Here is a 26,560-nt window from a genome sequence, read left to right on the forward strand (position 1 = left end):
GTGTTTCTTGCCACCACAGAAAATTCTTTGGCTTGTGGATTAATTTTTTAGGTAGTGAATTCCTGGATGATGGGAACTGGGCTATGTACATTTACTGAGTCTATTTTATACGGTCCACACCTGCTTCATGGAATGAATTTAATTCTATATWACCTTTATAGTGTCTTCAGAGACACATGGTGCACTAAACACTATTTCTAAATGGGAACAGTGTTATTATTAACAGCTAATGACCTTCTCAAAAATTCTTACTAAAAAGATGAATTTGATCTAACTTACACATGGTCAAATTTATGGCAGAAAAAGGATCCAAAATGACTATCAGTGTCATATTTTGTATCTCTCTTCTGTTAACTTTATGCAAATTCATATAACCTGCACTTTGATCTGTTAGAAGAATATATATATTTTCTGGTGTAAGCAAAATTCTACGCACTCCAGAGCGATTCAATCTTAATTACATGTTCCGTGACTACAACTTTCTTACGTATGTGGAAGCCTTAAAGCACTAAGTGTTTTGAAGAGTTCTGCACATTATTGTAGTGCATTTTTTGCAGGTGATCAGTTTGTTGTTTTCAGTTCTGAATCTTGYTCTCTTTTCAATTACTCTCTTTAAGGTCCTAGTTTCTGTATCATGCTGAAATCCAAAACTAGCTCACGAGAAACTGGCAAAGGCTACATCCCACAGTGTGAAGAAGACAGCGGGACCTTCTCACCCACACAGTGCAGCCAAGATCAAGAAAGCTGCTGGTGTGTCTTTGGCAATGGAGAGGAGGTGCCAGGAACACGAGTTAGTGAAGGGCGACCTCAATGCGCAAGTRAGTTGATGTTTGAGGAAAATTGCTTTCAATCAAGTTCAGCTCTGGAACTGGATCCATATCATGACTTTATTTAGTAGTGGTCTCTATTAGGACAAAAGTTTCTTTTTCAGACAGTTTTTTTTGCTTAAGTTCTATGATTATCTTTGTGTTACAACAATATTTCTAAGATTTGAAACCCACCTGGGCATGATCTCCGGTTTTCTTCAGGGTTCAAATGCTGTGTTGGAAGAAGAGAAGAAGGGAAAGGGATCTTTGATTTGGTAACTGAGTTTAAAAGTAAGGAAAGGTTGAAACAGTTGAGCTATTAAACTTAGCTAAAAAGTCAATGTGAACACTTTGCCACAGACTTGAACATGGTCCAGTGTGAGCTRGCTATGGGATTAAAAGCCATTCAAGTGACTAAAATAAAATTTAAAATATGTATGTTTCTGCCGTTTCCATTCCTGGCTTTTATCCAGAATTATGAGAGGGCTGTGCCAAAACACTGCATATCCAGAGAGTATTTTCTGCATGACTGGAGCTGTGAAGAGCAGGAATTCAGTCATGGTTTCCAGTACGACATCCAAATGGGAGAGATCTGGATAAATTTATTTTCCAATGTCCTTTATGGATTTTCCTCTCCTCTCCTTCCCCTAATCACTGAAGTGAAGCAGAACAAATTAAACTTTCTTCAGGGCTATACTCCAAAATGCAATGATTAATAGAAACTACTGGGCTGATAAAACCTTCAGCACCACAGTTAGTGMCCCATCACTATTTCCATAGTTTTCATAGCTTTTTATTTCCATGATGGTGGATCAAATCAAATCACCAAATGATCAGCAAATCTGATCACTAAATTATGGTGATCAGTAGATTTGAGGAAACTAGACCACATGAGAAGAAGATGCTTGAGCTTTCTTTCCAGTTCTGGTACTTGAAGCAACACATGCGCACCACTCAGCTCACCACCTGACTGTGTTAGCCYAATGGTTGTAATGTGTTTTAATCAAATAGGTAACTCCTCAATCCTCTTGGAAAACAAACTGCAATGATGTTTTCCTTGGGTCTTCTTATAGCTATAGAAAGTTATACAAACAGGATTTTGTGGGAAGCCTCAAGGAGGTCAGCTAGACATATCTGCACCTTGCAGTGCAATGCAGTATGGAGATACCCAAGTGAGGTCTGAACAAATTAGCTCCAAGCTGTAGCGGTAGCTGTGTGAACCTGGCCAGTTGAGTGAGTCTATCTAGCTCTTCAGAGAAACAGAGCTATTTAGTCTAATATGTATTATGTTGTGGCTATCCTGCTTTCAGGTTATGATCTAGTATCTCTATGAGATGCTGGACTCTAATTTATATTTACCATTTTGTTTGTACTAGCTGCAAAAACACAACATGACTTTCTGAAGGTGAATAAAAGAAAATGGGAGATCCTCTGGTGCACCAGGGATAAGTCAGAACTAGTCATAAATGCTAAATACTTGTCTCATCCTTATTTCAATTTTCTGGATTTYACCCTAAATTCCAAATAATTTTTATGGAGTATGATCTAAGAGAGGGTCTAAGTATGTATGACCTGGGATAAACTCTAGCATAAYTGACTTTTTCTTGGGATCCTGTAATGTTGTACTGTTTGAAGTGGTAATAGTGTCTCAACGATTAATGATCTTTTAAGTCTGAGCTGAGAGAGATGTCAATTGTTTCATATATAGAATAGAAATAAAGTTTTTTTGAGAGATATGTGCTATTTTCTGCACGGTGAGACTTAGCCTCTTAATCTGCATAGAAAGATAAAGAGGCAAAAGTTATTTTTTCTTAGTCTATCCTGTTTGTATCTCTAGTCCTGGACACTGCTAATACATGTTCTGGAATAAAAAAGAAGGGGAGAAACTATTTTGTTATCTAGSGTATGTCATCTATCAAAGAAATAAACCATTGTGATGGAAAAATGCTATCAATTTCTCCTGCAATTTCAGGACAGCTGTAAACAGCAAATAATAACTTCAGGGTGCCCAGTGCATGCAATGAGGTTTTCATTAGATTAGTCATTTCCACTGCGAATAACATCCAACTTTTTCTTGTGACATGCACAGAGCTGATGCCAAGTGTCCTAACAGTGCCCACAGACACCTTCCTCATGTCCAATTTCTGCTGCTCTGCAATAGGGAAAGGCAATAGGGCACTGCCCTGAAGGCAGTGACTTCCTGATGGAAAGTCTTAGAAATACTTGTGAAAGAAGTGTCAGCATTTGATGATTCTGGTTCAGTCCAACAGGTCCAAGAAAACAGGGGAAGAAATCTAACTATAACAAAATGGTGCAGTTTGATAACAGTGGTAATGAAGGTGGAGTCTGTAGAGGAATGAGCAAATTATTGGCTGACTTGTCTGTTGAGGGACTTGAACTGAAACCTATGAACCTTACCAGGAAACCATCCATCACTTTTATGTTATTTTGGAAGATTATTGCTCTAGTTATACCAATAACTCTCTTTGAAACAGAGTAGCAGCAAATGGCTATGAGCAGACTTCACCTTCTGGACATGGGYATGGGAACAATAAGGAGACTGTAGACTGAATTTTATATATTTTATATGTAATATATTAATAGGAATTAAAGCTGATGTATCTTATATTGGTGAGAATAATTATTGCTGTCTATTTTATAGAGATATCTTTTGATCCAAATTCTCAGGTGTATTAAAAGTTTGTAAAACAAGGATGCCACGTTTCCGTCTTAAATAAAGAGACTGAATCTAGAATCAGTGAGTGAGCAGAGGAAGAATGCAATGCTCCATTTACAGAGTTAGTGCAGAACACATTTTATAAAGGGCACTTGTAAAATAGCATATGTTTGGTAAATCAGAGATGAATTTAAAAGTCTTTCAATTAGACATTATGATCTCCAGGACTGGMAAACAAAGATGTGCTTTAACATAATGGATCTTGATTTTAAGCTTTAACTGAAGTGGCAGTTAGGTATTTAACCTCCACAAGCTCCAGTAGAAGGGAGGAGAGAGATTGATCAGATGTCAATCATCAGCAGTGATGTCATCAGCAGTGTCCCTCTTTCTCCAGTGATGAAAGAGGTTGGCCCCRATCTGGGCATTAGTGTTTGGAAAATCATCTACCTGTACCAAGCAAAGAAATTTCAGGATATGAAAACATTTTATATATATTTTTGAGGCATTTTTCTTCTTCATGCTTTGTAGCTCAAGAGCTCAGAAGTGTTTATCTATTACAAGATTTTTCACTAATGAGGTTGGGAGTTGGTATCAGTGATTTAGTTTCAGTGTTGCAGTGGAAATTATTAGGACATTTTACTATGAATGCTTCACTGCTTATACTAATACATCTCCTTTTTCATATTCCTGAAGGTCCCCAATGTGCTTTGCCATTTGGTGCCTCCTCTGTTCTCAATGGAGCTGTGTTTTGTGAAGAYGTTTCTGGGCCAACCTCAAGTGTCCAGCAGTGCCAGCTGGTGTGTCGCCAGGGCTTCCACAGTGCCCATTCGAGGACATCGTTTCAGTGTGACGTGCAGCAGCAGCAGTGGGTCTCCACTGCCCCTCTCCCACAGGCCTGCCAGAGTACGTGGAAACCACCTAGCTTGGGAAGGGCACAGATACATTCTCTTAAAAACTGCTTTCCTCATGCATCTGCCTTGTGGATTAGAGAGACAGCACACAGCAATTTTATTAGAGCTCTTAAGTCTCATTGTCTACCATCAGCATCGATCTTTTGCCTGGCTCCTATACTAGAGGCAGTCCCACTTTTCTGTAATAATATAGTTATAAATAGACATTCAATCTATATGCAGATATTTCTTTGCCAGTTAAAAGATGCTGGCACCATGAAATGGTTCTTATGGAATCACTTAGCTGTGGAAGAACAGATGAGCACCACATGTTTGAATCTGGCAGAACTTGACTGTTGATTCGCATAATCAAGTCACTGTTACTTCTGCATCTTTTTGTAGCAATCTGTTCTTTAGGAGTGCTGCAGTCTTCATCAACTGTTTTGTGGTACGGTACTTTTTAGACCATTTTTCTTTTAAGAATAAAAAGCCCTTCAAATGWGGGAAGAATGAACTGTGTATTTGCAGATTACGAGATTGGTCAGTGTTAACTTTTTCAATTCTTTTCAGTAATTTTGATCAAAACAGCAGTTCTTAAAACTGTTGAACTCTGAAAAATAGAGATCTTGATACCAAATTTGCAGCTACTCTTCATCCTCCATTCTGGAATTTCCTGTATTCAGACATTTCTAATTCCAAGACTTGTATTGCAAATGMACACAAATTTCAACTCAGATTTCAGTCAGAGACTTTTGTCTGTCCTTTAATCATATGCTACACTTATGTACCTTGTTCTAAAGTAACTTTAGTGTTTGTCTAATAGCAGTTGAATAACTATAAAGCTAAAGAGGAGCACATAGCAGTCTAGCAGAAACTTCTGCTTAATGCAAGCTGAGGGACTTCTCTCAGTAATTTGTGTCTGCAATAGAGCAGGACTTTAAAGATAGAGACAATTCAAAAAAAAATCATAACAGAAAAAAAATGCTATTGATGGTGATTGAATAAACTTTGCAGTAATGGAGAATCACCACAGCACATAATGATTTGCTCTAGTGGATAATTATCCATAGTCTTAAAAATTTTATTTGCTTTTCCTTATGTGTGCATTTACAGACTGTTGTCAAGTCTCATAAGCTAAACAGATACATGTCTGCGTGCCTTTTGGGAGAGACAGGTTGTTCAGCCCTTTGGTCCTTCCCACCACCGTTCCTGGAATGCCTTGGGGTTTCCCGCGGGTGTTTGGCCGCTGTGGCCTGAACATTGTATTCCAGCCATGACAATTACACGCAGGCCCCATGGGAGAGGTGGTGAGAACGAGCTCTGCCATTTCCCTAGGCTAGTGGCAAAGCAGGCACCTTTGCTGCCTGAAGCGTGAGAGYTTCAGTGCAGTGCTGAATCTGAGATAACAAACCCTCCATGAAGCCAGGGAGCAGCATAATTCCTGTGGAGTCTGGAGATTTATGCCTTTCCTCTAGCTAAGTAATTCTCTGTTTCTGAGTTGTCCATAACGATGTTTTTGACATCTTGTGTTCATTTGTTTGTCTACTAGAACAGAAAATCTTTCTTTATTCCCCATGAGTTTCTTTCCAAGTTACTGTTTTCAGAGCAGCATTCGTCCTTTAACTATGAATTAGCTTTTTGTGTCTTTTTTTTTTTCTCCTGAATGCATGGACAAATGTTTTTTGCTTCTGGTGTGCTAAGCAATACATACTGTTTAGATCATTGATACAGTATTGTCATTATTTACAGCATCCATAAGCTGGTTGTACTTCCTTCTGTCAAATCACTAGCAGAAGAGTTAGCAAATATGGTGCTGAGGAGTGACTCTTCCTGACTTCAGAAGAGAAAAAGTTGCTCAGTTATGACCCTGCTCAGGTTTCTCATTTATGTGTGTGCCATGCTGATTGCTTTGTTGTGGCTACCCATCCAAAATCACATTACGCCATCGTCCATGCCAACACAGTGTTATTCTCTCATAATTATCTCCTGAAGCGAGATCCTAAATACATCTGACAAACTATGTTTTCGAAAGTCCAATACAGAATTGGTATTAATTTCTCTACCCACTTTTAATCTCTTTACCACCAAAGTCCTTTATTAGCTCATTCATTATTTTGTCTGAGAGAAGTAAAGTTTGACAGGTCAAGAAATTCTTTCTTCCTGTTTCTTTTTTAAATATGGACATAACCTCAACTTTTATCTAGTTCTCTGAAAATTCCTGTCTGCCGACACCTATTAAAAATAATCATTAATGATCCACACTGTTCCTTATCCTTCGGTGAGTTAGAGCTCCAGTGTGAAATTCCTCTTTATCATTATTTAACTGCATCATCTGGCTTTTGTCATCAATCTATGCAAAACATAGATATTTATCAAGCACTTCTGTTGCTGCTTGTTAATTAGTGACGACTCTACTGGTCCCATGTAGTAATGGGCAATACTATCAGTGCAAGATTAAAAGTCAGATCAATGTTGTCTTTTCTCCAAAGCAGCTATGAAAGTTGGTTTCTATATTAAATAGGCTAGTAATTATCCTTTCTACTTGTGTTTTAGAGCTCCAGTTATTTCAGACAGTCCAAGCTCAAGCGCATTTTCAACTCCTACTACCTCCTCAGAAGATGTGTAGTTCTGACTACTCGGGATTACTCCATGCCTTCCAGATTTTTATTTTAGATGAGATGAAGGCTCGTGGTTTCTGTCATCTACAGGTAATTTTGATCACTTATTCTCTGATAGTCAAAGAGAGAAGAAAAAAAGGAGAAGGAGTTTTTAGCTTTGCATCTACAAAAGAATGGGAAGACAAGAAGACACTGTGAAATCTGTCAGAATCAGCAGCTTTCTGATATGGCTGGTTGCAAAAACAGGATACTGGGGATCACTGTCCTCACGTCGCTAGATAATTTGAATTGTAGTTATAGAAGCTATACCAGATGAGTCCAATATTTATGCAAAATTTATTTTGATGGAAATGAATGGTTGAATTTGATGTAAAAGAATGAATGTTTTCACTCTTCTTGCAGTAATTAAATAACCTACTAAAATACATTTTCCTACTTCAACTTCTGTAATTTGGATCTTTCTGAAAATACTGTTTCTTACTAAACATGTGCCTTGTGTGGAGTAGTGCAAATCAAGAAGGAAGGACTTGCACTATCTAGGTTCACTAACCTTGCTTCCACTTACCTTTGAATTCAAGGTAAATGCATTTGGAAACACAAGGTCGGTTTCTGTCTGCGATGACTCCACAGTGTCCGTGGAATGCCTGAGCACGGACCGCCTGGGGGTGAATGTCACCTGGAGGACTCAGCTGGGAGACATCCCTGCTGCCTCACTCCCTGACTTGCATGATATCGGTAGGTTTTTCCTCTGATACTTCTGTGAATGAAGCATGATTTTCTTTTAATTATTTTATTTCCTTCTGTCTGCTATTAGGAGATGCTAGCAAGGTAGTATAGAAGCTCACTGAAAGACACTTCACTTGCAACACTGCAGTTGTATTTTAGAGCCTTCAGCACTGATACATTTCTGTTTTCAGGTGGTAACTACACAGTGGAAAGGARCTACCATCATGTGTTGCTTTCAGATAGAACTCCCTCTCCCATCTTCCCTGACATTGAAATTATTTTATTGGGCATGACTAGTTCTGTCTCAGACCTAGTTGTTAATTCCCATTGGGTATGTTCCTATTAAGAAGAAATGATTGCATTGCTTATTGGGTTGGACTTGGGAAAGTCACAATTTCTCTAAACCACATTCTCTAATTATCACAATACAACTGATTTATTCTAAATGTTTGTATATTTTCTCTAAACCACATTCTCTAATTACCACAATACAACTGATTTTTTCTAAATGTTTGTATATTTTCTCATTCCATTTATTACGCTGCTTTCTGCACCAGTGTGACCCTTTATCTCGGAAGTGCTGGAGCAAGTACACTGAATTCATTGATTGGTAGATTTTCACCATGATTTCCAAGTGAGTCAGGGAGAGTGTTATGAGCTTCTTCCAAAGCAGTCAATGTTTYTTGTTAAAAAACAAGAACTACAAGATATATCCCAACTACTAGATATATCCCAAGTTCAAAAACTGTCGGTGTCAGCGTTTCTCTAGTTCTATGGCTTTGTAATGATGTTCACAGCATTAAYTATAAATATGTAATATAGAACTATAAATAGCTCTGCCTGCACCTGTTCCTCCCTTTAATTTTGTGCACCCTACAGCAGTTTTTGCCTCATTGGGATGGAGTTCAAAAGTCTTCAGAACTCAGACACTGAATGTAGTGGTTGTGCGGTTACTGGCTATGCAATCTGTTTGTGTTTACATTCATTCAGTTGCAGCAGTTTTAAGGGAAACATGAATACGAAGTGGTTTGTAGAAGGTGGATCAAAGTAGGAGTGTGCTTGGCTTTATGTTAAAGTTTACTTTAGAAAATGTTCTGCATCAGGGGCATTACATATTTGACCCTCTCTGCACTATAGTTTTCCTTTAGTACTAAAATTTATTTTCAGGGAATGACTGTATGCTATAGGAAGAGGCAGTATGAGTCTAGTCTAGTCTGGGGAACATCAAACAACTGGTTTGCTGCTCCCAGTGAACTGTGAACCTGCTGTCTCTATAGCCTTGGCACCATCAAGCTTCATTACYCCCTAAAGCAGCTTTGAGTCTTTCTATCTGAGGTATTTTCTGCATCATCACTGGTTACTTACACATTGTTTATGCCGAATGGCTCCCTAATTTGAAAATCAACATTGTGAAAATAGCTTTGTTCTTTTTCTAGAGTCTTTATAGGTAAGTAAGAAGTCTTGCTTTTGTCTTGTGAAGTAGCTGAGAAATAAGATAATAAAAAAACCTAAACAGAAGCACAGCATGCATATGTTCCCAATGAATAGTCTCAGATCCAAATCACTCATGAGTGCTTTATTACYTTTTTCTTACAGCTGTTTCCATGTATTAAATTTTGAGACTGTGCAAATCCCTTCTTGAAGGAGTTTATACCAATTGGCTTTTCAGCTTAAATCCTAGGCCTAAAATCTTGAGGAACACTTGCAGCAGTTTTTCCCTTTCCTGTTCAACAGGCATAAAAACTGACTATTAAAATGAGCTTTCGCTGGCTGAACATTTAGTAAACAGTTCCCATCAGTGGAATTGGAGGAGATCCCTRTTCTATACCCTAGGTATTTTAACTTCATTGCACTAAATTTTCCTTAAAGGAAAAAAAAAAAAAAGCTTAATTTTTTTTGGTATTTTCTTATGTTCTTTAATTTTGCCAATAAAGCTCTAGAAAATGGTCTGATTCTTTTCCTGTAGAAATCAACATTTCATTCTACAGTAGAAAACCCTACAACAGGCTTCCTCCCACTGCAGAACATGAGGTGCAACTATTTGCAGGATATTTCTGTATGCGAAAAGCTGTGTTGTCACTGCAGGCATCCAAGTCCCTAAAGATATACCACGCTCTGGATGGATGCCCAGTAAGAAATCTCGTAAGTTCGAGAGAAATTCCAGCAAATTTAACAAACTGTGAGATACGTGGTAGCTTCAGTTGCCAAAATCATGCAGCAAAACAGGAACAAGCCCAGGAAAGCCCTGTTATATCTGCACATCAGATACGTGCTGAGCATGTGGAGGGTCCTGGGAAGCTCTCCATGGACCAGCATCCAGATGCCAAGTCAGCAGGGAACCATGACCCCAGGCTTGTCAGCTGTGTTGAAAAGTGCTTAAATGAGGTAGTTGTGCTKCTTGTGGGGCCATACGTTGTGTTTTTTGACACTGGTCCTGGGCAAGATGTACCCAATAGTTCGCGGTTGCAATGGCCAGCACAAAGCTAAATAGTTTTGTGTTGAGACCTTGCAAGTTTCCTAAGATTTCTAGGTTATTTGATGGACCAAGATATATATTTTTTTTTTTACTTGCAGCATATGAACATATATTTATGTAAGAATATATATGCATGTTAGAATTAGAACACCTGTTTATATACCTTGTGCATAATAGATAGTATACACGTGCAGATACATTGTATGGGTTATATAACAGTCAAATACATGTGACACAGTTCTAAGCTTTTTCAATATAGATGGAAAAAAAAAACTAAAGGAAATTCAACAGACTGAAGCAGATTCCTACTGATTTGATTATCTGCTTCTTTTCTACATGTGAATTCTTTTAGCTGTCATTTCAAGGTTATTTTCATTTCTGCTACAGCTATTTACTAGACAATTCAGAAGGATATTTGCTTGTATAAAAGACTAATCAGCTTATTTCTGTTTTCAATTATGAGATGATTTTTGGCAAAAACATTTGCAAAGTGCTATTGGTTATGTGGCAAATTCCAATTACTTTCTTGTAAACTAAGTATTATTTTGTCCTGGAGCTGAATAAAACTAAAGATTATTTTGTTGATTGGACTGTGTTTCAGGATAGGTTGGTGAAAACTAAAGGAGACAGAATATTAAAAGTAGAAGGACAAACTGTCAGCTTTAACACAAGGTCAATTCACTTCTTTAGTCCATAAATGTTGACACCTTGCATCCCTCTTTTGCAAAGGGARGAATAGCATCTACATGACAACTATGGTCTGTCCGTTGTGGACCAACACTTAGACAGAGAGGGCACTGTACTTTGGATGGTAGAGGTCCAGAGTGATCTTTCAGAAACAGCACCACATCGCTGCTGTGTGTTGAGTGCAGCCAGCCGGGCTGCACTGCGTCACCAGCGGCTCAAACCTACTTGTGAAAACCTCTCCTCACTCAACTGAAAAGAGGTGCGTGGGCTAGACAGCAAAGTCGGGATGGCCACATGAGAGGATGGTGGCACGCTGAGCTGTTTGCCTTGGACACATCAGTGACATTGTGGGAAATGATCTCTGCGCAGCACGCGGGTGTTGASATTCCAGCCGCTCGCTCTACTTATGTGACATGCTCTCCTGGAAAACCAAGGAGAGCATGTAGGATAGGTAGGGTGTAATTTGTAGGATAGGTGGCTATGTTCAATATCAGCACTGTGTCAGATCCCAAATATTGTCATGTTACACATGCTGGCTTCAAAAATGATCAAAAAGCTAAAAATGTAGCAATCATTTGAAGCCATAGGGACAAATAGAATCTGAATATCACAGAATCATGTTTTTTATGCTGCTGAATTTTGTAACTCAGATGGAGTTTCCGTAAACAAAATGGAATTTTGTTCTCAGATGTGTTAATTTTTGATTGTTGTTTATTGTTTTTTTAGCACCGTCTATGATACAAAGATTAGGACTCTAGTCTTATAGACACTATACAGATGTGTACATCTTGGCTCTTGCTAATGTGCTTGTATTTTCTTCATAATATATAATCTTTCTTATAAGTTAAAGATATAGAAGTTATAATAATAACAGAGAGACAACTGAACTTTAACTTAAAGATATAAAGTTCAACAGTCTCTGTGTTTGTTCATTTCCCTACTGAGAATGACTATTTTGTGCTTTGTTTTTTTTTCTCTTTAGAGAATGCATTTGTTGGAGAAAATCTCATAGGAGCATTCAAAAAACAGATTGAGGAGGGTGGTTTTCTGCTATATTTGGACTCCAAACAATTCATAGCTGATTCTTTCATTGATTTTCCTCGGGATGAAGAGTTTGATCTGTCTCCAAGAGTTCAGCTAGGATGCAGAAGTGGATTTCGAAGAACTTGGTCTCCTGGAAGAACAGTTCCAAATGCACAAGGCTGTGGTATGTCTCTGTTTAGCTTTATCTTCTTTGATGTTGCTGGGAAACACTGTAAAGGTAAAGTTAGAAAATTGTCAAGGAACTTTTGRGACTGGTTAATATGTGAAAGACGTAAAACATCAGTGTGAATGACAAAATTTAAGATGGATGGGAATTACCTCTATTCCTGCCATTCTATTCCTGCGTTGCAGATGGATTTGAAACAACAGCTTGGAAATAGCCACTATGGGTATTGACATTGTATAGAACTTTTTACAAACATTTCATGGGATTCTTTGAATCTGGTTTAGAAGATCTTTGTGTATTGCATGTGATTCTTCATGAGAATATTCTTCAAACATAATATAAGCCAGTGCTTGAGAGGATATATTACCCAGAATAAAAGCCTAGCTGCAGATATGGCAAAAGTCCTGAGATTGTGAATTCCTGGGCTATGTCCCAGACAGATGGAATGAGACAGTTCGGATGGAAGCTTTCTCAGTGTTGGCCAACACCCAGACCTGATTGCAATTCTGCCCTCTTTTCATCCTCTTTCCTTGTGTTTAGTCTGCTTCCCTGTGATGGGATGCCTTTCTATCAACATCCTGCTCAGAGCTGCCAAACCTGCAGGATCCCTGCAGCTGTTCCTAGCAGTCCTGTGTACCAGATCACTCTGCCAAAAGGTCCTTGGCCTCAACAGCCCTTCTGCAATTTTTATCACTACCAAGCCTCCTTCAGTGCCTCACCAACTGTTCCCACTGGCCTAGTTATTATCAGTGACCCTGTGTCTTAATAAGTCCCAAACTCAGAGAAGCGACAATGAGGAGATTTTTGAAGAATCGGGGTAGGAGGTACCAGGTGTRGGTATAAAAGAAACAGCAGCAGGTTTCTGGTCAGTTTTCCAGAAGGAAGAATCTTTTCAGCAGGGAAAGTTCCCCCAACTGTCCAACTAAATTTTGAGAACCAATTGAGAGTTTTAAGACACATAACACAGAGTTTTTAGAAGTGAGAAGAATTTAGAGCTGGGCTTGCTATGGTAGTTCTTTCTTTGCTAGGAGAGCTTTCTAATGTGCATATAGTATTGCAAGTGCATGAGCCGTGACTGCTCCTTGCTTCCACCATARAACTATGGTGAAGGAAAGAGATTATCCCTTTGTCCCGTTGTTCTTTTCCTTAACACCTCATAAGAGTGACCTCAGAGGTCAGAATGAATTATGGCAGTTTTTTTCCATACAAGGTACCATCAGCAACAACTTTTATTAATTTTGCTATCAAGTTGTCCTTTTCAATGTTCTTTTATTAAAGATATAATAAGAGATCCTCATGATACTAGCTCAGTAGCTGGAATGAAAAAAATGGATTTTTTTCTATCTTTTTTAACTTCTCAAACCATCASTCTTTGATTCTTTTTATATGTTAAAAAGAGAGAGGAAAATGGACAATGCAATAAGTTACAGCATGATGCCAGATGTTGCAGATTTAAGGTCTTACCTTGCTGTCATTTGGAGACCTGGCAGACTTTTGTGCTTCTTTGTTGTTTTCAGTGTTACATGAATTGAATCCTGACAAAAGGCATTGAGATAAAAGCCCAGAAGTCCAAGAACTTTCTGTGCTCCCTCTCTGTGCCTTTCCTCTCCCTCCTGGGAGAATGGGTGTGGGGACTGGTAGTCCCTGCGGAATGGCTAAACCATCTTCCTATAGAGCTGGACACCCAAATGCCAAGGTTGCACATGCAGCTCCATGTGAAAGGAATGAGCTGTATTAGTGTATATTCTTTACACTAGTGCTTATTCCTTTCATAGTTTATCCTGGCCTTCTCTTGAGGGTTTACTAGTGAAATGAGCTTATGAAAGAGGAAAAGCAATGTAGATCCAAGAATAGCAGGTGCTGTATTTGCTTTGATAACACCATGATCACCTAGAGACTAGATTCTGATGAGCTTAAATTATGTACTGTGTCCTGTTTTATCAAGTATTCATTTTCTAACAGTCTTAAATCTGGTCAGGAGATCTTCTAAATGTGTCTAGCAGTTCCCTTTCCTCCAGATGTGGGTGAAGATGGCTATTTTTAAGGCAAGGTTTTATAAGTAATCGGGTCACRGATCAATTCTGAAATGCTGCAGTTTTCAGCCTAGAGCATTAAAGACAAGTTAACTGCACTTTCAGTTCATTTTCATCAGCTGGGACACCTCAGATTTTTGTTATGTAAACGTGCTAGGAAAAAAAAGGTTAGTTCCTGCCAAAAATCCAGAGAATGTAACAACTTGCAGTTACTTAACAAGATGTAGTGTTGTATTGAATAAAAGTATCATTATTAAGTGAAACATCACTCAGAGGAAAAAAAAAGAGCTTACGAAGGATTGGATCATGCCAAATATTTCATGCAGAATACAGGGTTCTAGAAAAGCAATCAATTCATTTGGTTTATAAGTTCGTTCACATGCTTGCACTATCTAACTAGAGGAAAAAGGCTCTTGGTAAAATAGTCTTGTCACAGAAATGCAGAAAGGGCTAGTGCTTGGTCCAGCCTTTGGCAAAGATTTCATGCTTACTGTAGGCRTACTGCTGGATCCTGTTATATATAGTGCATGTATATATATAATGCATTCCTAAATGCATTTCAYATCTTAATAAGTGGATTTAGGATTTATAGTCCAGGTCCTCCCATGATGCAGATTTTTTTTAATTTTAGTTGGCAGAATGRGTGTGTAAGCTGGCTAAGTCTGTCCACCACTAATAGGGATTGGTAATAATAACATATCAGCTTTGATTAGAGCGTTCTATAATGATAAGGATTTTTCTTTTATTCTCTTTCTTATCTAATTTGTTGTTGAGAGTMAAGTGGATTTTCAGATCCTGGTCTTACTGATTTGCAGCTTTTATTTCCCTGTAAATGACACTTTCCCTTGCGTCACGGGAGGCACCATCAGCTCTTGGTTGTGGTGGCTTTCCTGTGATCTCACTGAAATATTTGCTCTCAGAAACATGAAGCCTATGTGTAAATTCTTCTTCATCTCTGACATATTTTTTCATCTGCTGCTTTATATCTGTATCTATCATTGTCTAATTCTTTCATGTTTTCCTGTCTGTATAATGTCTAACTTTTACAGTGTGTTAGTTTTACTTGTCTGATTTTTTTTTATCTCAGTGTTACACTGAGTAACTTGAACTCCAGGGATTTATGAATACATATATATATATATAGTTAGCAGCTTAAGTTAAGAGATTCATCTTAGGTACATTTTAAAGGATAAATGCCCTTCTTTGTGCTAAGGTGCTATTGGAAAAAAAAAACCCAAAACATATTTTAGTCTGTCCAGGAAGCAGCTTTATGAACTCTCTCCATTCCCAGCACTTATTTCAGAAAGAAAGACTGAAGCTCATTTGTTACTTATGTTTAATATATTGTTTTTTTGATATTTTCTTTTATTGTTTACAGTGCTTGGTAAACTCTATCAGAACTAYTCTGAGTAGTGCATAATCCAAATCAAATACAGTGCTAGATTTATAGCTGAGCTGGCAGCTTTAAAGCTCCTTTGTAATAATCTGGATCAAGACTCAGATATCCCAAAGATCCTAGTGTCCCAGAGGAAAAAAAGAGCAATGTAAGTGTTGGACAGTCATCAGCTCTGATACTTCTTGCTGTGTGCAAGCACAGATCTTGTGTAGGAGTAAGGTTTTATTTTGTTTTGCTTTCCTTTTCCCTATTTTAGGGATACAAAGTTTGATCAGGATGCTTTGACTTAGTCCTGAAGTTTTGCCTTTAGATTGTCATGTATTTTCTTATCTTTTGAAACAGTATCAATATTAAAATTTTAAAGAGCACACTTTTATTTATTTATTCATTTATTTATTTATTCATTTATTTATTTATTCATTTATTTTCTGAATTCCAGAATTGAACTCAACCCCCACATACTTATTTTGTGTATATCTTTTAGTGGATGAGGTATATGCCTTCAAAAGCTGTGGATTCTTGGAAACATGGAGATCTGCACCATTTTTTTTTTTTTTTGGTACTCTTTTTGTTATATGTGAAGAAGAAAAGTCAACCTTACTTGCTTACAATATAAGAGATGCAGACATTACATTTACACATTTTATAGTTACAGGACTATAACTATAAAATAAGGAGGACATTTTGTAAAGCTGAACTTATACCTTTTTTTTTTTAATTTCAATTGCTTTAATTAACATCATCTTCATCATTTGAATTCTGCTTTCTGATTATGCATACATTACTCATTTCATTTTAGTATCTTCTACTGTTTTTTTAATGTGGGATGACTGATCCTTTTCATATCAATTGGAAAAAGTCTTTCAAATGTATCAGGCACTCTCATATATTAAATAATACACATGAGAAAAGAGATGTCTGTCTCATCCAGGGTTTTTTGTTCTGTAATTGATTTTCGATATGTGTTAAACTTGGAACAATGGCTGTGATACCTACTTGGGAGGAATTTTTCAGTCCCACAGTCTCTAATCCAAGGTTCTCCCACTGGACCATTTAGAGCTGCTGAAAGAAGAGGTGGTTGTCTTTTAAATCTATTACCATTCACGTCTTCCAGTAAATTAAATTAATCTACATTCCAGTGTGTTGGCCAGAACAGTAATCCATCATATGGGTTGTAGTGGAGAAGGCCAAYTCTTCATTAGTGTTGTTTTATGTTCTCTAATATGGGCTTAAACTGCTGTCAAGATGTAAGGCCAGAGCAGAAATAAAGTTTTGCACCTTGTCAAAGTCCCAAAATATGCATTTGATATTGTTTTGAAGGAAATTGACATCTGGTAAGCATCTATGAAATAACATGTTGTCATGCAATGTGCGTGCTACTCTTCTGCTTTAATGTTCATCTTAGTGATTTGGAGGGAAAGATGCTGTTACATGACCTCCCAAAAGTCCAAGATTTTTCTCTGTAGTATGCAGCARGTCAGATGGAAATATTGTTCTTGAATTGTTCTAAAATGATATTAATACAGCCTAAGAATATATTTTCATTTTGTTTTAGGGTTGTCATGTGCACAGTTACTTGATTTTAATTCATTATGCTATAGCTTGGAATTACTTGCCAACAGCTTCATTACCAGAAATTCAGAGTGAAAGCATTAACATATGGTAGTTTTCTATATGATGTTTTTGGAATTTCTGCTTATAGGAGTCTTCCTGTTTCAGCCTGTAGTGTTTGTAATAGCTGTATAATTTGTACCTAGGGTACCTTCCTTATATTTCAGTCTATCCACAAAGTGCATTATACAATTACAAATGGCTCCGACTCTGCTCAGTCTAGAGGTGAAGCTAGGATTTAGCACTAATTGGCTTAAAAACTACCTAATTTAAGAAAATTTTGAGGCTAATCTGAAAATGAAGGTCTTAGTCTATATTCCAGTCATTGGTGGGTTTTGATGAACAGTTAGGGATATAATCCCACTTAGAAACACATATATTAAAAGATTTCAAGTCTGTTGCAAGCCCACCATGGTGATAYATCTCCCCATAGATGTGTGTGTGTGAATGTCTGGACTGGCTGGCTTCACTAAGAGTAATAAGGTTGTTTTTTTGTAGTTGTTTGTCCTCCAGGCAGTCACTTCAAGAATGAGGAATGTGTTCCCTGCCCTCTTGGTTACTACCAGTATCAGACAGGAAGTTCCTCTTGCATCAAGTGTCCTGTGGGCAAAACTACCAGGTCCTATGGGGCATTCAGCGATGATCATTGTAAGTTGAACTCATTTTCCCCTATCCTCTGTGCTCTTTCTTCAAATAACTAATGGATTTTTTTTTGTCTTTTTTTTTGTTTTTCTTTTTTAAAGAGAAAAAAAGGGAAAAGAAGTGTGGAGAAAGCTGATCCTCTCACTGTTTTTTTTTTTTTTTTTTTCCTTCTGAATGGATATGATTTCTTTTGCATACATTCAGACAGTTTTCAAGGACAGAACAAACTGTCTGGTATTCTGACCAAAAATGCATGAGAAATGAGTGGTCAGTCTCATCCAGGACATTGTGGTTCCTTGAGACATGTTCATTGTCCTGAGGAATGATAGCTGATTATTCACCAGTGTCAGCTGGAAATATCTTATGTAGGTTTACTGGCATTTTTGTGATCCCTAGTGAAATATTGTCTTGCCTAGCAACTTTCCCTGCTTCAGTAGAATTCTTCTCARAAAGCAACTATTGATTGATCTTTTAATTAAAGGTGGTATTTACATGAGCTGGTTTTGAACACAGTTCTACAAAGGAAGTCCAATTCCAGTTTAATCTTCAGCATTGCCCCTTGGTTAAAAATAAAAGTCAGTAGTGATATTGGGTTTATTGATAGTGTCAGCAATTAAATGACCTGTCCTGCTCTTTTTAGTTTGTGTTAGGTGAGATGAAAAGCAGGTGTGTGGTAACTCATCCTATAACCAAACATCAGCTAGTTTTTGGCAACAGAAGAGTAGGCTGAGATTTCTATATCAGCTGTTTCTTGTGCATGTACTGGACTTGTGTACTTGCAGTTCACGCACTCCTTGGGTGAAGCTTGAAGACTTTCAGTTATGATGAAAAGGAAAGTGGTGACAGCAAGATCAAACTGTCTTATGTATGGTTTGTTTTGTTTACTTGTAACAGGTATCACTCATTGTCAGAACAACGAGCAGGGTTTACAATGTGATGAAGACGGGCAATATAGACCCTCCCAGCAAGACCCTGACACTAAGAAGTGGTTCTGTGTTGATAGCTTTGGAATAGCACTGGGCTGGACTGAAGCAGACGATGTTCTTATGGACCGCCAGTGCCTAGGTAGGTGTCAGAAGAAATTTTGGATGCCTTTTGATCCCACATAAGCAAATCCTCCTTTTGAAAAGACTACTGAGAAAGCTGCCTTGCCAAGCTATGGGAAATCACTTTCCTACAGTAAGAACCTTTTCCTTGAGCCACATTTCTCCCCAACTTTGTATTGCTTGTTGACATTGGGGAAGTTATTTCTTGTAAGGGAAGTGAAAGAAGCACTCTTCTTATACTCTGAAATAGGTGACAGCTTTTGATGTATGGTGATCTCCTTCCCCTCGCTTGCAATTGTAAGAGTTACATGAGGGCTCATGGGAGAGCAGCAGAATGAAGGATTTTCTTGTAAAATGATCACTGATTCATGAGCTCATATGAAATAGTCTGCGTTTGAGAATGACCTCACAGCAGTGGCATAGTATCACTGTCAGGGATGCTGCTATGTGTATCTCACTGGATGAGCATGTCCTTGCAAGCTGGGAAGTTGCTTCCGCTTGAATGCCTTAAGAAATGCCAATTTGTAAGGGGGAATAATTGGAAAGAAGTTAACCATTATATTTCTAAAACTTGTTTAGAAGCCTTTACAGATTTGGTACTTGAGTACTGATCTGCAGTGGAACTGGATTTCAGACAAAAGTAAATAAAAGAGATGACAGAAAGCTAGGATAGAAGATAATGCATTGGGAATCCAAAAAAAGGAATGAAACAAAATAAAAGCTTGAGCAACCTAAGTGTAGTTCATGTAAGTGTAAGTTAGTAACCATAGAAGTCATCCAAACAAACTACCTGCAGTAAGTTCTAACTMTGCTTCTCAGCCCCAGAGCTTTTGCCTTGCTTCCAAATCAGTTTTTAATAAGATTTTATAAGCCATTGGATGATTAGTGTTGAATTTAATGAAGTATTCAGCTTAGAAACTGGAAGATTTGACAATCTAGGGGTTGAAAAATACAAGAAAAACAAGAGGACTGATTTTTGATAATTAACAAAGTTTAAGTAGAATTAACAGAACTAACAGTGACCGCTTGTTTTAATTTTGTTTTGTTTTATTGCTTTTTTACAAGAGCATTCTGGGCTTCCAGAAGGCATTATAGAAAGTGAAACTGATTATTTTTCTTTTTCCTTCCCTCCTGCCCTTTATAGTTCTCTTAAGTAAATGCAGCATGCAGCAAGACAGCAAGGTCTGAAGACTGATCTTGCTTTGAAATGAGATTGGCTATGAGCAGGGTCAATAAATAACCCAACTGCCCTGTGTTTCCTCAGACTACAGTGGGAAGAATTTCCTTTTAGAAATACATAGTGCTGAGCTGGAACAACCCATACTTGCACTTATATTTCTTACTTCTGTTATATTTTATGACACACTTAATATTTGTCCCAATAATGGGGATGTTTGGTCACACTTTCTATCCTTTTTATGCCTTTATATCCTTTTTCTATCTGTTCTTCTGTCTTTTCTATCCTCCATTTTCCTAGAGAAAGTGGAGACCTGGGTTGAACTAAATTTTTTTTTTTTAAATAAAGCAGGTGTAGAAGGGGAAAAGATAAAAAACGAACATGTTTTAAAAATAGTATTTAAAATACAGATGAGAGCAGTAAAAAAAAAAATATTGTGAAGACTTGTGGGTTTTGTTTTTAACCAGCCATCACTGCAAGCTGTAGATGTAGGAGGAATTTGGTTTAGTGCAGAATTACAGAATTACAGAATCATAGAATGATTAAGGTTGGAAGGAACCTCTAGAGATCATTTATTCCAACCTTCTTGCTCCATCAGGGACACCCAGAGCACAGGGCRACATCCAGGTGGGTTTGGAGACCTCCAGAGAAGGAGGCTCCACAACCTCCCTGGGCAGCCTGTTCCAGGGCTCTGTCACCCTCACAGTCAAGAAGTTCCTCCTCACACGGAGATGAAACTTCCTGTGTTTCAACTTATAATTAAATATAAGTATATAAGAATATAATATAAGAATATGAATATATTCAGAATATAAGAATATAATTAGTTAGACTGATGCTTATATTTTGGGCTTCTATATTTTTAGAAAAGAAAAAGCTTCCTGTTCTGTATACATTATCATTCAGTTCTTTTCCTAGGTAAGCTGGAGTATAACGATTTTTGTGTATGTGTGTATTTGTGTGTATTTGTGAATGTTTGGCCAGTCTTTATGTTTCTTCCAAGCAGAAATGACAGTTTTATCAAAAGCACCTGCTGACTCAACTCCTGACAACAGTGGACATTTGCTTCATATTATTTCTGACTGTTTTGCTGTGAGAGAACAAATGGTTGTTTGAAAATGTTATCCTTGACTTTTGTTTTGTGGTTTGTCCAGACATTTAAGGGARAGAGCCAGGCATGGGATCCTCCTGCTGAATAGGCATCCATGTGCACAAGGGAAAGAAGGAATGAGCCCCCAGCTCCTTCAGATGCGGATGTCTCCCACAGGCTGGGATCCAACCAGGACTCCAGCTGCTTAGGTCTTTCAGGTCTAGTCAGGTTTTGGAGGCAATGAGTTAGCAACCTGTGTTCATTTGGAGTGCTTAGAGGAGAAGTTTGTTTAAACAGGGTTGATGGAAAGTCAGCACATTCTTCCTTTCTCATTAATATACTATGTTTGTGAACAGGTCTTAGTGTATCCACTGGTAGGCACGTTGTACCAGAAAACCTTTGTAATATAGGTAGTAGCAATCAAGACAGGTGGTGGTGATGCCAATGTTTGTCTCTGCACCTACTGTTAAACCGCCTCAGGGCACAGACTGGGCTTCTGGAGCTGAAATTGGATACCTCACCCCGTTTAGTGATCTGTGAAGTTTGTGTCTCTAGAGGACTTGAGCTTTTCCCAGTTCATAAACAGTGTTGCTTGTAGGTCGCTTGTTCAACAACTTGATTTTCAGGTGCAGTTGGTAYAATCCAGAAAGAGCAGATGACAGGGATGTACATGAAGCATATGAAGTGTGAGCCTGAAGTTGAAGGCTGAAGGAGTCTAAAAGAAACAGGAAGTCAGTATTATGTGAGCATGCAGCTGGTGGGGATTGCCAACCTTATGCTACTATACAGGACTAACTAGGCTCCTAGATTTTGGTTCTAGTCAARTTCTGTTGGGGATGGCTCTTATTTCAGGGCCTGTTTAGCAGAACTTTGGTATCTCCATTGACTCAACGGTTGGTTGTGTGCCATGAACAAGTAATGGGAGATGTCTGGTCTGAAGTCTCACTTGGAATATAACCCCCAGCCCACCCCCAACTATTGTTTTTTAAAGATCTTGTGACATTTTTTGGCAAAGTAGAAAGTATGTCCTCAGTCCAGCTGCTTTCTGCATTGTAAGTGAATTTAGATTAGTTCATTTAATGAGCAAGCCTACAAAAATCTTGGATTTTTTTTCTTTCTTTCTAGCTAAAGTATCCTTTCTCTTTGAAGCACTGAAAATGATTATATTATCTCTTTTTTAGTACTCAGAAAATTTGACAAGGTCCCTGCCTCCAAAGTGATTCCAGGATCAGAAGATGCTGAAATTCTTCAGTCTCAGTCATTTACAGGAGACCTGCAAAATCCAGTTTTGCAGTGCATTTCAGGTGAGAAAAACTCAGCAAATATGACAGTACAACACTAACCAACCATCACTGAGAATAATATTTTTATATGATGGACTTACCTCTATATTCCTAGACAAACAATCTTTCTAGCAGTTCAGCACCAACTCATTGCAAGCTGTTTACAGCTTTTGGTGACCTTGGCTCAGTGAAGAGGTTGCTCTTTCTTTCCAGAAGAATTCCTCTCACTTTTTGTACTGCATTAGGCAAATGATCTGACTTGAAAACCAGTTTTCAATATGGATGAGAGATAAGATTGAAACCAGGAAATATTCATATAACTTTTCTGATATGTAGGCAAAGGAAAGATTAGGTGTGCAGCACATGTGAAAACCAAAGTCTTCACTGCTTCCCAAAGTTGTTATATATAGAAAAAGAATCTCCTTTGCAGAGCTTTAAATTGTATGTATTATACCACATTTGGACACTTGGTGTGTTCTGGTTTGCATCTAAAGCAAAGGGAATTGTAACATTGCTTTCAGGATGCTTTGGATCAATTCCTGCCTTATTCCTGCTCGACTCCCAATGCTCACTTTTCTGAATAGAGGCAAAGGATTACAGTTACTTTTAAAATAAAAAGACCCTAATAGTAATAGCACAGTTGGCTTTTTTTCAGGGCAGAAGTTACGAAATTTTGACAGTGATTTGTCTTTGTATCCCRTACCCTAGTCTATTTGGAATAGCTAGCTCTCAAGCTGAGATGAGTTTAAGAAGCCTTATATGTCAGTGGAATGATTTTATTTCATCAGTTCACCCCTTARTTGCCTACAGCAAGATTTCTTGCACCTTTCTCTGAAATAACCTGAACTGGAGATCCTCAAAAGCARGACACTGAGATTAGTGTGCTCTGTGAGCATAAATACAGAGAGGCAACAATGCCCTTTTGGCAAGCGATGTGATTCAGTATGCATGGCCTGTGTTTTTATTAGAAGCCACATTGAGCTAAGTTAAGATTGTGAGTTTTTTATTGCAGTAGAAACGTCTTTGTGGGAAATTATGAAATAAGAAATTAATTTATATTCATCTGATAGTTCACCTTTTACTTCTAACTACCTTAACATCTCTATTAGACAGTTAGTTGGACAGATTTGCTTAAATTTGGTTAGTTATCTTGGTCTAACCTGATTGACTTTGTAGTAAAGAGATTTGGAATGAATCTCTTATTCTTCTATAAGAGTAGAGCTGTGGGAGCAAGTAGTGGTGTCACCATCTGTCTGCCATGCAGTTACTTTCTTGCACACATGTGATGGCAAAGTGGTTCATGTGGCTGCTCTCTGCCTCAGGCCAAATCATCCAGCAGACTTTAAACACTTGAGGAGGTGGTTAAACCTAACTCAGCTGCTTGCATCATCAGAAGAATGTCCAAACAAATTTCAATCGATTCAAATCAAAACAATTAAAGTTGACATAGACTGGTGCTAAAATAGTTCAAAGCTAAAGTTCATTTGCCCAGTGAAACAAATGTGCTTTTGGTCTGAAATTTTGTATGTGAAATGCTAAAAAAAATCAAGGCTTCTTGTCTGTTTTTCAGATTGTGAGAAGGAAGAAGCATGTGGCTTTGCAACTGTAACTTCTGCTGGTACTCAAGTTTTGTGTGAATTATACAGTGCTGCTGAAGTCAACTTCAACTGTACCGCATCTGAATTGGTGACTATATTTAAAAGTACATRTTCAATATAGTGCTCTAGGTTCAGCTATAAGTAGATTGGACAATAAAAAATAGCAAGCTATCACCTGGCTGACTTGGATACTGCTTTTCATTATGGCAATAACAAACCTCTGTTGATAAAGAACTACATCTTGAATTTTTCAAGAGGGATGTTTGAATTTCTCATTATTTAACTGAAGCACATCACAGGACTCTTATTTTTTAAAACATGCTGAACTGCCACAGTCCAGAGATCAGGCTAATTTTGAAGTAGGAGAATCACTCGAATAGTCAAAACGGTCGTATCCACATCACTAATGAGGTTACCTGAAGCTGTCATTTCTCGATCCCTTCTTGCAGTCCAGGATTTGAATCATGTATTTTTTAGCATGTCTCTTTAGCATCTTCCCATTCGCTACTTTTTATATGCAGCAAAATAACACTGAAGAGTTAAGGTCTGTCTGAGAATAAAAAGTATCAGCCCTGGTGCTGAAAGAATTTCAGTTGCTCTAAATTATATGCCCTAATTCCCCCCTCTCTCAGTTTCTGACTAGGAAAATGTTTTTTGGGAAATCTGTTAGTCTGCCTTTATTGTGCATGTCTCTTCTCTGTCCCAGGTGCAAGGTGCCTTGGGGAACTCTGCTGCCACTAGTGTTGGCCGTCTCAGCTGCCTGCTTAACGTCCAGAATCAAGWGGGAGATGCAGTGATGATCTATTTGAAGAAAGGTACCAGCTGCCAATCACTGGTATCACGTTAGACTACTGTGCTTGACCTGAACTTATTTCTGTATGAGATGATGATTAAAAGTGAGGGAGAGRATCATCTTTGTTCACGAGGACATAAGTCTTTCCAAAGTTGAACACTGAATAGTAGTAACCCAGCAACCTCAGGAAATCTTCCCCTCAGGCTTCTTTCTTAGAAATAAGGAATGCTGCCTTTGTAAGCCCTTCTGACAGCTTTGTTTTGGCAGATAGTCCCACAAAACTGCAAATTCTATCCTGTACATGTTTATTTTCTATTTTTTTTTTGTACCATGTTTATTTCTTTATTGAGCAGCTTGCCATCTAATTATATAGGGCATTTAAGCCCTATGTAAGCTGGAAGAAATAGGATTGGAAACCAACTTCTGCATTATTTAACAGTTTAGGTTCATTTAAACTGTAAATTGTCCTGATATTCCAGTTGAGAAATATCCTGCTCTCCAGGGAGTCCCAAAGTATTTCRACTGAACATATAGATGTGGAAGCCCGTGGTGAGGTTTTGTTATTGTTGTTGCTGCTTTTTGTGTGCTTGTTTATTAACTTTACTCTGTTTGCTGTCTTTGCATGTTCCATTCATTGTGTGCCTGATTTTGGGCTATATGCCAAAGTCCTAAGGTAAAATAGTCAAAATGAGAATTTGAGTCAAAATACTCAGTTGCCACCATTTTTCTTTTATTTTTATCCACCCCTGAGTTGATGTTTATTAAAAATAATAATAAAAACCTGAGTCTCACTTGAAACAAGACAAGTTCCCTGAGCTCATTTTAATCAACAGTGATGCCTGTTCTAGATTTCTGTTGATGCTAATCTCTCATTTGAAACTGAGAATAGAGAAAATAATTTTTTAAGTTTGAGCTGTTATCATAAAACTTTCAACCATGCTGTTTGCATGCAGTCTGACAGCATCATGTCTCTTCCTGAGCTCTTTTGAACATTTCTTTCCTGTTCTGTCCACCCAGGACAAGAATTTAACTCATCTGGACTCAAGACCTTTGAAAGGACTAACTTTCAGAACGTGCTTTCTGGTGTGTATCGCTCCCTGGCTATCTCAGCAGCCAGCACCTCTCTGACTGATGCGCAGGTCTTCTGTCGGCAGGCTTGCAGCAGGGACTCTTGCTGTGATGGCTTCGTCTTGAGTCAGGTTGCACTTGATGGAGGTTTGTATAAACAATGCAAAATTTTTAAAGAAATATTTTTTTATTAATTAAATTAAATTAAATACTGGAGAAAATAAAATAAATACTGGAGAAAACTAAAGGTGATGAGTAAGCAAAAAACCCTTTGTCCCTAAAAAAAAGTCATTTTGGGGCAGTGTCAGTAATTTGCCTCTGCACCTACAAAATTATATCAAYCTCTACACATGATGGAGTGCTCGCAATTTGCAGCATTTTGCAGTGTATGTAGAATGTGAGCAATGGCTGAGACTGGCTTGTTGCAGATCTGTGTTCCCCAGGATGAGGTTTTTCACTTGCAAAAGAGAATAGTTGCCTCACCAGCATTCAGCTGTTTGTAGTGTGGAACAAAAGACCTGAACTGAGCATGCTGCTCATCGTACTTACTGAAAACATTTTGAAAGGATATTTCTTTTGACCCATTTTATACATCTGCATGGGAGTCAGATGATTCATTCTAAAATTCCTTCTTCCTTTATTTAACTCAGCCTGGTTGCCAGAAGTTGGTGCCTTGCAGCTGACTGGGGAATTAATGTACCTCCAGACTTCTTATGTGTAAATGGAAACCAAC

At 38.0% G+C, this 26,560-nt stretch overlaps 1 protein-coding gene across 1 annotated transcript in view; it reads left to right on the forward strand.

The window, feature by feature from the left end:
* Window positions 1-26,560, forward strand: part of TG (thyroglobulin) — a 144,425-nt gene that overhangs the window by 23,475 nt on the left and 94,390 nt on the right. The window contains exons 16-26 of the mRNA XM_026043913.1: window positions 618-818; window positions 4,177-4,386; window positions 6,927-7,081; window positions 7,570-7,726; window positions 11,863-12,087; window positions 17,629-17,778; window positions 18,667-18,837; window positions 22,267-22,389; window positions 23,939-24,054; window positions 24,673-24,781; window positions 25,777-25,974. Of these exons, the coding sequence (XP_025899698.1) occupies window positions 618-818; window positions 4,177-4,386; window positions 6,927-7,081; window positions 7,570-7,726; window positions 11,863-12,087; window positions 17,629-17,778; window positions 18,667-18,837; window positions 22,267-22,389; window positions 23,939-24,054; window positions 24,673-24,781; window positions 25,777-25,974 (1,815 nt within the window). The remainder of the gene's footprint in view (window positions 1-617; window positions 819-4,176; window positions 4,387-6,926; window positions 7,082-7,569; window positions 7,727-11,862; window positions 12,088-17,628; window positions 17,779-18,666; window positions 18,838-22,266; window positions 22,390-23,938; window positions 24,055-24,672; window positions 24,782-25,776; window positions 25,975-26,560) is intronic.

Source organism: Nothoprocta perdicaria, unplaced genomic scaffold, assembly GCF_003342845.1.
Source record: "Nothoprocta perdicaria isolate Ctin4 unplaced genomic scaffold, notPer1 scaffold_341, whole genome shotgun sequence".
Classification (NCBI taxonomy): Eukaryota; Metazoa; Chordata; class Aves; order Tinamiformes; family Tinamidae; genus Nothoprocta; species Nothoprocta perdicaria.